At 44.8% G+C, this 12,164-nt stretch overlaps 1 protein-coding gene across 1 annotated transcript in view; it reads right to left on the bottom strand.

Moving 5' to 3' along the window:
- Nucleotides 1–12,164, bottom strand: part of LOC126484156 (venom dipeptidyl peptidase 4-like) — a 282,662-nt gene that overhangs the window by 154,567 nt on the left and 115,931 nt on the right. The window contains exon 2 of the mRNA XM_050107552.1: nucleotides 3,035–3,245. Within this exon, the coding sequence (XP_049963509.1) occupies nucleotides 3,035–3,245 (211 nt within the window). The remainder of the gene's footprint in view (nucleotides 1–3,034; nucleotides 3,246–12,164) is intronic.

The following is a 12,164-nucleotide window of genomic DNA, read 5'->3' on the forward strand; positions in this document are numbered from 1 at the left end:
AATTTCTTTTATCTCATCATACATTTCTTCAATTTCTTCATCATCTGCAGAGCTAGTTGGCATATAAACTTGTACTACTGTAGTAGGCGTGGGCTTCGTGTCTATCTTGGCCACAATAATGCGTTCACTATGCTGTTTGTAGTAGCTAACCCGCAGTCCTATTTTATTTATTCATTATTAAACCTACTCCTGCATTACCCCTATTTGATTTGTGTTTATGACCCTGTATTCACCTGAACAAAAGTCTTGTTCCTCCTGCCACCGAACTTCACTAATTCCCACTATATCTAACTTTAACCTATCCATTGCCCTTTTTAAATTTTCTAACCTACCTGCCCGGTTAAGGGATCTGACATTCCACGCTCCGATCCGTAGAACGCCAGTTTTCTTTTTTCTGATAACGACGTCCTCTTGAGTAGTCCCCGCCCGGAGATCCGAATGGGGGACTATTTTACCTCCGGAATATTTTACCCAAGAGGACGCCATTATCATTTAACCATACAGTAAAGCTGCATGCCCTCGGGGAAAAATTACGGCCGTAGTTTCCCCTTGCTTTCAGCCGTTCGCAGTACCAGCACATAAAGCGCTAAATGGTTCGGAAGTCAGTCGCAATGATGTTTATTGCATATCCAGATTTCGGTCACTGTGCGGTCATCTTCAGTGGAGTAAATTTAAGTTATAACATTAAAAACATTTGTATACGCGCATAGTCTAGTTGGAACTATTTTTGATCTTACATCTACCACACTGAAGACAGCCACACAGTGACCGAAATCCAGATATGCAAGAAACATCACTACGACAGATTGCTGTAATCTTTACCACTCGAAATGAATACAGTCGGTGGACACAACTGTTTCCCTATGGAATCAAACCATATAAAAATATATGAACGTATACGCGTACACCTGTGTGTGTGTGTGTGTGTGTGTGTGTGTGTGTGTGTGTGTTTTCCACATGTGCTCGTAAACCACTGAACCGATTTCCACGAAACTTGGTACACATATCCTTTGCTGTGAGGCAACAATAGCTGTGGGATTAAGAACCACGTACCCTACCAGAGTTTTGGAGATATGACGTCATAAGCAATCAAATGCGTGAAAAATTGCATCACTTTTAAATTTATTACGACTGTATTGCTAACTCTATGAGCAATAAAGTTTGCAGACAATATCCACATACGCCGCTAAATGCACCTATAAAATTATATCATTGTATCACACACAGTTCATAAACACTGAGATGCGTAAAAAATACGGTATCATGCACAAAGCTTTAATAAGTACGTGTATCTTTACTAACAAGACACTCCTACAGTCCCTGTAACATGGCAAAGCTTTTGACAGCTTTCGACTGAGAACTACAAACGGCTGTAAGCGAAAACAATCGCCATCTATAGAGCTATGTAGAGGCGTTGCCGAAGACGTTTACACACGAAGCTGCTGCGCCCAGCTTACAGAAATTGTCCGGGATATTACACTACAAAAACAGTTAATTTTTTGTTTTCGAGAAAATTGTCAAAATGAATGCCCGTGGAATGCCGGGTTTTCAGCTAGTGAAATAGGCTGAGGAGCCAAAGAAATTGGTACATCTGCCTAATATCGTGTAAGGCCTACGCGGAAGAGTTTAAACTCAGATGAGTGTTTCTGGAGCCACTCTGTAGCAATTCTGGACGTGTGGGGTGTCACATTGTCCTGCTCCAATTGCCCAAGTCCGTCGGAATGCACAATGGACACTAATGGATGCAGGTGATCAGCCAGGATGCTTACGTACGTGTCACCTTTCAGAGTCGTATATAGACGTATCAGGGGTCCCACATCACTCGAACTGCACACGCCCCACACCATTACAGAGCTTCCACCAGCTTGATCAGCCCCCTGCTGACATGCAGGGTCCATGGATTCGTGAGGTTATCTCCATACCCGTACTCGTCCATCTGCTCGATACAATTTGAAACGAGGCTCGTCCGTTCAGGCAACATGTTTCCAATCATCAGCAGCCCAATATCGATGTTGACAGGCCCAGACGAGGCGTAAAGATTTGTGTTGTCCAGCCATCAAGGGTACACGAGTGGGCCTTCGGCTCCGAAAGCACGTATCGAAAATGTTTCTTGAATCGTTCGCACACTGGCACTGATTGAAATCTGCAGCAATTTGCGGAAGGGTTGCACTTCTGTCACGTTGAAGGATTCTCTTCAGTCGTCGTTGGTCCCGTTCTTGCAGGATCTTTTTTCGGCCGCAACGATGTCGGAGATTTGATGTTTTACCAGATTCCGGTTATTCACGGTACAATCGTGAAATGGTTGTATGGGAAAATCCGCACTTCATCGCTACCTCGTGGATGCTGTCTTCCATCGCTCGTGCGCCGATTACAACCATCGTTCAAACTCACTTAAATCTTGATAACCTGCCACTGTAGCAGCAGTAACCGATCTAACAACTGCGACAGATACTTGTTGGCTTATATACGTGTTGCCGACCGCAGCGCCGTATTCTGCCTGTTTACAAATATCTGTATTTGAATCTTTCTTTCTTTCACTTGCACCTTTGTCCCGCAATGGTCGCAGGGTCGGCGTGGTTACAACGAATTGGCAAGGTCGTTTTAAAGGGGTGGCCGGGTGCCCTTCCTGCCGCCACCCCATACCCCCCAAGACGGAATCAGTGTACCCCAGCTGTCTGCGTCTAGCGTAAACCATGATATAGTGCGGAAGTGTTACAAATGTCTCCGTGTCGTGTAACTGAGGCGGGATGTGGGAACCAGCCCGGTATTCACCTTGCAGGATGTGGAAAACCGCCTAAAAACCACATCCAGGCATCCAGGCTGGCCGACACACCGGCCTACGTCGTATATCTGCAGGGCGGATTCGATCCGGGGCCGGCGCGCCTACCCGAGTCCAGGAAGCAGCGCATTAGCGCTCTCGGCTAACCTGGCGGGTATATCTCTGTATTTGAATATGCATGCCTATACCAGTTTCTTTGGTGCTCCAGTGTATAGCGAAATCTTGAACTGCAAAGAAGGGCATTTTTGACTATACCTGAAATCCAGGATCCATTGAATTTCCTTGCTTTGTAGTAGCCGGACAAGATGTTCTTCATGGTGGCGACCTCCTCCCTGACGCGAACGCCGAGTGCGCCGCTGAGCAGAGACGATGTGACGACGATGATGACCAGCACCACGACGCCGACCGCCGCTGCCAGTGCGATCGTCCGCCAGTCGCGGCGCCACTGCTGCAGCATCAGGATCTCCTGCGGAGCAAGCAGCGGCTGTCGCAAATAACTGACGGAAACTGGACGAGTATTCAGCGAAGTAGGCATTCGTTTGGACAAGCTATCTGATACAGTTATTAACTCATGGCAAGTACAAGCTACCATTTGAGCGTAAAATTTTCGTAAATCTGTAGTCAACAGCCATTCAATAGCAGCACGGACATCAGCTGCTTCTGCGTAAATACTTTTACTTAACTTCACTCTAATACTCATTGTTTGTGGTTGTGGAAATAATACCGTTTTTGTAGGTACTAGGAAAGACACGCACTCGTCCGCAGCTCGTGGTCGTGCGGTAGCGTTCTCGCTTCCCGCGCCCGGGTTCCCGTGTTCGATTCCCGGTGGCGTCAGGGATTTCAAAAATGGTTCAAATGGCTCTGAGCACTATGGGACTTAACATCTATGGTCATCAGTCCCCTAGAACTTAGAACTACTTAAACCTAACTAACCTAAGGACAGCACACAACACCCAGCCATCACGAGGCAGAGAAAATCCCTGACCCCGCCGGGAATCGAACCCGGGAACCCGGGCGTGGGAAGCGAGAACGCTACCGCACGACCACGAGATGCGGGCGTCAGGAATTTTCTCTGCCTCGTGATGACTGGGTGTTGTGTGATGTCCTTAGGTTAGTTAGGTTTAAGTAGTTCTAAGTTCTAGGCGACTGATGACCATAGATGTTAATTCCCATGGTGCTCAGAGCCATTTGAACCAAAGACACGCACTGAATCTGCTCAATTAAATCCAGATTTATTTTTTCGTCATTTTAAATGCTCTGCAGTTTTCTTTGTAAAACGACCTTAGTTTCATTCAAATCTGATGATTATTTTTCGAGATACTGATGGTTTTACAATACGTTCCCTGTCGAATGTTACGCCTAATTTCGCATTACTGTACAGTGAGATAACAAAAGTGATGAGATAGCTAGCTACACACATACAGATGGCGGTAGAATCGCGTACACAAGGTGCGAAAGGGCAGTGCGTTGTCGGAATTGTCATTTGTACTCAGGCGAGTCATATGAAAAACTTTCCGACGATGTAATGGCCGCGTGACGGGAATTAGCAGACTTTGAACGCGGAATGGTAGTTGCAGCTAGAAGCATGGGACATTCCATTTCGGAAATAGTTAGGGAATTCAATATTGCGAGAACCGCAGAGTCAAGAGTGTGCCGCGAATACCAAATTTCAGGCATTACCTCTCACCATGGACAACGCAGTGGCCGAAGTCTTCACGACGGAGAGCACTGTCGTTTGCATAGAGCTGTCAGTGTTAACAGATGGGCAGTTCTGCTTGATAAAACCGCAGAAATCAAAGCGGGTCACACGACGAATGTATCCAGTAGGATATCGCCTGCAGCGTTTGTCCTGGGCTCGTGATAATTTCGGTTGGACTCTACACAAGTGGGAAACTGTGACCTGGTTAGACGAGTCTTGATTTCAGTTCGTAAGAGCTGATGGTAGGGTTCAAGTGTGGCGGAGACCCCACGAAGCCATGGATCCTGGTTGTCAGCAAGGCGCTGTGTAGGCTGGTGGTGCTTCCATAATGGTGTGAGCTTTATTTACATGGAATGGACTGGTGCCTCTGGTCCAACTGAACCGATTATTGACTCGGAATGGTTTGGTGTGGGCTGTGTTTTCATGGAATGGACTGGGTCCTCTGGTCCAACTTAACCGATTGTAAGGTGGCTACAATTTCGCACCTTACAAGCACTCATCCACATACTTTGCGGTGAACTACAACCACAATTAGATATCATTTGATAGGTTGTACATCGTATATATGAATATTTAAAGGAGACTGACATTGTCACGTAGGCCTTGTAAATAATTGTTAACGCTTATTGTATGAAAGGTGACGGAGTGTCTTTATTATAAAAACGGCGTAATGAATGATTGCCTATACTAGTAGAGGTTGGAACGCCAGTGGAGATGAAACGGCAAGCAGAACTCAAGCTCTGGGTGGAAGGCCCGCACAGGTGTTGGTCCTGCTTAAACACAGGAAGTAGCTAGACGGACGTCGTGGTACCTGAGCTCTGGAGCACAATGGGGTGACGGCCGGCTGCCATTGTAGTAGGGGCCGGAAGGATAACTGGATAATACTTCCGAACGCTGAAAATCTAGGACGCAGGTGAGAGGAACGAAGAAGCAGCACCTCGGAAACCACGCAGGCTGGGTTGTTTCCAAGGATTTTTACTCAGAAGCGTACCATTGTACGAGTATAGATTTTTCCTCGCAAACTTTCCGCGCTGGACGACAAAAGACGAAAATATGGTTGGTCGGCGTTCGGAAGAATCTGTAGAGAGGGAGAATATTCCGCGGTTTCGGGAATATGATTCGTTTTCGGAATTACGAGGCTGGGGAGCCGAGCCTTGCTGGGAAGCCAGGGGTGGAGAGACGAGGTCTTCCGTTGTGAGTGCCCGTGTGTGACGGTCGCTCGATATCAGCTTTGTTGGTACAGACGGACTTGCTGCCTTTGCTCTCAGGAAAGTTTATAGTTAGAACAGTTAGGCACTATTCTGTTGCGAACCTACACGATTCTGGACTTCATCTCCGGGTTGGAAGTCGTCGTTGAGTACGCAGCGTTCAGTAATTAAGAGCACTTCAGCTGCCTATACTTACGTTGAGATGTTATCTGAACTCCGTCCTCGTGGCTGGGAGTTCGCATTTCTCGTCTGTAGAACACAGAGAGGAGAAGACAGTATTAGAGTGTATTAGTCAGAGGACCGCCTTCTGCCGTCCTAGTGTCTGAAAGAGTTTATTTGTGGCTGGAGTTCTTCCATCGTCGCAGACGAGTACAAGAACCATCACTTCGACGCAGCGGATGCAGTACATACGGTGATATCGCAAATTGCTTCGGCTTATTAGAGCTATAAAGCTAAACAGCTGTGATCACGTTAGTTTATTTCCACTGAGGTTCCACATCACCGTAGATCATCTTTGAAAGTAGTGCCTTCTAGTGTTTGGTGCGTAGATTATGTCCGTCATTTCATATTATTGTCAGTCATAATATGGGGCAGAATTGGGCAACTGATTAATAATTTTAGTTAGGAAATTTAGACAATTGCACTTTAAGAGTTGAATTTAATCTATAATAAATATATATTGAACAACAACGTTTATCATTTAGTAGTATCAGTTGCCTTCATCATACATTTATGTTTAGATTGTAATTTATGTATAAAAAGAGAATGAAGAGATCCTAAGATCTGCTTCAGGGGGTAGTCAGATAGGGCCAAATCATCATTTTAGCGTTTATTATTTTCCGTTGCGCACATTCATTTTACACCCCCTGGAGTAGCATCTTGGACGATTATTGACTCGGAATGGTTTGGTGTGGGCTGTGTTTTCATGGAGTTGACTGGGTCCTCTGGTCCAATTGAACAGATTATTGACTCGGAATGGTTATGTTCGGCTTCTTGGAGACCATTTGCAGCCGTCCGTAGACTTCATGTTCCCAAACAACGATGGAATTGTCACCGGGCTACAGATGTTCGCGATCAGACTGAAGAACATTCTGGACAATTCGAGCAAATGATTTGGCCACCCAGATTGCCCGAGATGAATTCCATCGAACATTTATGGGACATAATCGATAGGTTACTTCGGGCACAAAATCCTGCGCCGGCAACACTTTCGCAATTGTTTCTGCAGGGGACTTCCACGTCAAGTTGTTGTAGCAAGCAGGGCAAAAGGAGGTTCGACACGATGTTGGGAGGCATCCTATAACTTTTGTCACTTCAGTATAAGATTTCTGGCACATGACTTCGTGTTGTCTCCATGTGATGTAAATATCTTTGATTTATCTTTCAGTGGTTTCCCAGCTTATAACCCAGGTGAAAATAGAATGTTGTTTTTCGATACGAGACGAAGATATGGTTCAAATGGCTCTGAGCACTATGGGACTCAACTGCTGTCCCCTAGAACTTAGAACTAGTTAAACCTAACTAACCTAAGGACATCACAAACATCCATGCCCGAGGCAGGATTCGAACCTGCGACCGTAGCGGTCTTGCGGTCCAGGCTGCAGCGCCTTTAACCGCACGGCCAGAGACGAAGATATGTTTCTTCTGTTTATTTCGAAAGAAACTTGGAGGAAAAGAAATTTCACAAATTCTGATATACAGAAATGGCAAATTTATTACGGGTTAGCCAAAAGAAGGAACTGTAATATTTTAGAAAGTATGAAAAGAGGTATACGGGTAATTATGGATAATTGTTTTCCATACGGCATCAAGTGATGAAGCTCTACTATGTAGCCATTGTCCAAGCACTCTTGAAAGTTTGTGCAAATATAAACGGACATTATGTTCTGGTGCAAATCGTGAGCGGAAACTATCTGTACCACTTGCAGTTATGAGCACAATAATACCTATATTTAGGAATCTAGCTAATAATGATCTACCCAAGAAGTACGTACGTGGTATAACTCAAAATCGCAATGAAAGTTTAAAATCTACCGAAATCGGTGTTTGTTCACTCTGAAATTTTAAAATTTGTTGTATTAGATGCTCTTTGGGGTTTTAATGATGACATATCAAGAAAAATAGAAATGGAGGAGCGACTAGGAGTTGATGCAGGTGCCAATAGAAGACTAGCGTTATTAAATATTGATTTTTCAAGAATTCGTAAAGCAGACGTCGCTGCAATCAATTGCGCAAAAGACGTGAAGAAACAAAACAGAGCAAAGAAAAAAAAGAATAGAAGATTCATAAGATTCGCGTGATGCTGAGTAAGGTGCAGGAAAATGTTATTTATAAAAACTCTCATAAAAATTTATAAATAATACACAAATAAAACTTTAAACCAAGATTTCTCAAAACAAATTTTTTGCCTTGTAAGTACCATTATTTCCAGAACTGTGTGTCACAGAGACTTGAAATTTTCTGCAGTTGTTCCAAGACAACAAATGAACAAACAAGCACACATTTGGCTTTGTAAGTGTACTTCTTTTGATTCAGGCTCAAAAAGAGTATTCATTTTTTAAAAAAAATTGTAACCCTATTTTTAACCAAAATTCAAAAAAGCACTACAAATTCAATCTGCCTGAATCTGCACTAGACTAAAGCAATAATTACTCGAAATCTCGTTTCCAGGTTACAGAGTTCTGCCTTCAATTATTTGTTCAGAAATGATACCTAAATACCTTGAAAATTTGCATTCCTGCACGAGCGAAATAGCTCGTGCATGCTTCCCCCTAAGCAAATTGACACTCGTTTAGAGTAAGTATCTGATACAGTTATTTCTTCATAGCAAGTACAGACTATCTTTTGAGCGTTGAATTTTCGTAACAGTGTAGTAAACAGTGATTGAATAGTTACGTGGATATCCGCTGTCTCTACGTAAATATTTTTATTTAACTTTATTTTAGTACTCTTTTTTTGTGATTACAGAGATGACGTTCGTGGAGGTACTGGCAGCGGGACTGTGAGCTATGGACCAAACGAAACATTTAAATACAGAGTGAACAAGAAAGTTTTTAGTACCAAAACCGCTTTTCATTGACGAGTTATTTTCAAACTCCTTGGAATGCCAGAATGTGGGGGCAATCGCATTACATTTATGCCCTGCGAAACACTGGAAAGTGCAAGACAGAGGGTACTGCTTGAAAAACTACGTCTTAAAGGTTTCTTTTTGACCTCTTTTGTGCGGAGCGTGGGTAGAATGATTGCTTAGATGCCTCTCTGCATGCTGTAATCATGACGTTACTTACCATCATGTGTACAGCGTACTGTGAAGTACGGATGAGGTAGTGTAATGGGAAGGGGGTCTTTTTCGTGATTAAGTTCTGGTCCCCCTTTTGCACTTAAGAAAACGTTGAATGCGGAGGGATACGAACACTTTTTACAGCGTTGTATACTGCGTACAGTGGAGGAACATTTCGGAGACGACGACTATTTGTATCAACACGACATTGTACCATGACATAAAGCAACGACTGTGAGGCAGTGGTCCGTGGACAATAACACTCCTGGAATGGACTGGCCTGTCCTGAGTCCCAACATGAAGCCAACGAAACACCTTTAGGATGAGTTAGAAGCTCGACTTCGTTTCAGACCCCAGCGACCAACATCACTACCTTCTCTGGTTTTGGCTGTTGAGGAAGAATGGGCATCCATTCCTCTACAGACATTCAGACATCTCACTGAAATTATCTCCAGCAGACTTCAAACTGTCCATATTAAAACCCACTAATATATGTTCGGAATGATTTTGATCAGATAGTGTATATACACTCATGCTCATAAATTAAGGATAATGCTGATACATGGTGAAACAACGCTTTGGTGGGCGGTTTGCGGGTTTAAATCACCTCGGGGTATGACCATGCAGTGCATTTGACCTGCGATTGTCGCACGGTGGCACTAGCAGCAGTCCACATACGCAGAGATGTGTTAGTGCATGTCAGAGTACGGTGTAGCGAGTAAGTGTGCAGACGTTTTCAGGTGTGCTAATGGTGACTGTGTGTTGAAAATGGCTCAAAGAACACATACTGATGACGTTACGAGGGGTAGAATACTAGGGCGACTGGAGGCTGGTCAAACACAGCATGTCGTACCACGGACCCTCTGTGTGCCACAAAGTGTCATCTCAGGATTATGGCAACGATTCCAGCAGACAGGAAACGTGTCCAGGCGCTACAGTATGGGACGTCCACAGTGTACAACACCACAAGAAGACCAATATCTCACCATCAGTGCCCACAGACGGCCACGGAGTACTGCAGGTAGCCTTACTCGGGACCTTACCACAGCCACTAGAACAGTTGTCTACAGACAACCAGTCTGCAGACGACCGAACAGACATGGTTTATTTGCCCGGAGACCTGCAAGGTGCATTCCACTGACCCCTGATCACAGGAGAGCCCGTAAAGCCTGGTGTCAAGAACACAGTACATGGTCATTGGAACAGTGGTCCCAGGTTATGTTCACGGATGAGACCAGGTACAGTCTGAACAATGATTCTCGCCGGGTTTTCATCTGGCGTGAACCAGGAACCAGATACCAACCGCTTAATGTCCTTGAAAGGGACCTGTATGGAGGTCGTGGTTTGATGGTGTAGGGTGGGATTATGATTGGTGTACGTACACTCCTGTATGTCTTTTACAGCGGAAATGTAACAGGTCAGGTGTATCGGGACGTCATTTTGCTCCAGTATGTCCGCCTTTTCAGGGGTGCAGTGGGTCCGACCTTTCTCCTGATGGATGATAACGCACGGCCCACCGAGCTGCCATTGTGGAGGAGTACCTTGAAACAGAAGATATCAGGCGAATGGAGTGACTTGCCTGTTCTCCAGACCTAAACCCCATCGAGCACGTCTGGGATGCTCTCTTTCGACGTATCGCTGCACGTCTTCAAATCTCTACGACACTTCAGGAGCTCCGACAGGCACTGGTGCAAGAATGGGAGGCTATACCCCAGCATCTGCTCGACCACCTGATCCGGAGTATGCCAACCCGTTGTGCGGCCTGTGCACGCGTGTCTGGTGATCATATCTCATATTGATGTCGGGGTACATGCGCAGGAAACAGTGGCGTTTTGCAGTACATGTGTTTCGGGACGGTTTTCGCAGCTTATCACCAACATCGTGGACTTACAGAGCTGTGTCGTGTGTGTTCCCTATGTGCCTATGCTATTAGCGCCAGTTTTGTGTAGTGCCACGTTGTGTGGCACCACATTCTGAAATTATCCTTAATTTATGAGCATGTGTGTGTTAGCGGACGTAATGTTCGGTTCAAATGGCTCTGAGCACTATGGGACTTAACTTCTGATGTCATCAGTCCCCTAGAACTTACAACTACTTAAACCTAACTAACCTAAGGACATCACACACATCCATGCCCGAAGCAGGATTCGAACCTGCGACCGTAGCGGTCGCACAGTTCCAGGCTGTAACGCCTAGAACCGCTCGGACACTCCGGCCGGCGGACGTAATGTTTCTTCAGTCACTTTGGAACGGGGCATTCGGAATTCTGTGAGTTTTTTGTGGAACGACTACGATCGTTTCTGCGATATACTACTAAATAATCCCATAAACAATGGTGCTGCTCTTCTTGGAATCTTTTTCTATCTCTTCCGTTAATCCAACTTGGTAATGGCACCTGGCCTACGAAGAATACTCAAGAATTAGTCGAATGAGGGTTTAGTAAGTGACCTCGTCCGTGTCTGAATTTAACTTCCTTAGGATTCTCACGATAAACCCGCGCCCAATATTTGCCTTCCACACGAGTGAATTACTGTCGTTGTCCCACCTTAAATCATTGGAAACAGAAACTCATGGATACTTGAAAGTTGTGAGTGATTCCTATGGCTGGTCCCGTATTGTGTAATCAAATGCTGTCGGATTTTTTCTTAAGGGTCACCATGCGAGGCCATATGCATCTTCAGATTTAAAAAAAAAACATGAGTCAGTCATACGGGAAAGACGGTGCCAAGGAACTTAACGGGCAAGAAAACTGCTGCCGAAGCAGGTGCAGGGAGTTCACTGGCGAGCGGCACGTCACTGGATATTGTTGTGACTACTGCTTTCGCAGTTCGACATGGGGGACATTCTCTAAGCACTGAAGAATCGCCTTCAGTATGAGGCGTGCGAGGAGCAGTTCCGCACAACCTTTGGATCACTACCCTGCATCATTTTCGGACAACCATGATCTAAATATGAAATGTACATCCATTACAGTCCTCTTAAGTATGACGATATAAGGATCTGCCGATTCATAGGAAGCTACCTGAAAGTGACGATATAAGGGTCTGCCAATTCATAGGAAGCTACCTGAAAGACTCAGGCACTAATATTTAATTTCATTCTGTATTGAATGTTTGTACCTTTATGTGTAACCTAGTGTATACCTTCATGCAACATGTAAATTTAAAAAATGGATCATATTTAGAGGTACAAGCAACA

The sequence above is a fragment of the Schistocerca serialis genome, chromosome 6, assembly GCF_023864345.2.
Source record: "Schistocerca serialis cubense isolate TAMUIC-IGC-003099 chromosome 6, iqSchSeri2.2, whole genome shotgun sequence".
Classification (NCBI taxonomy): domain Eukaryota; kingdom Metazoa; phylum Arthropoda; class Insecta; order Orthoptera; family Acrididae; genus Schistocerca; species Schistocerca serialis.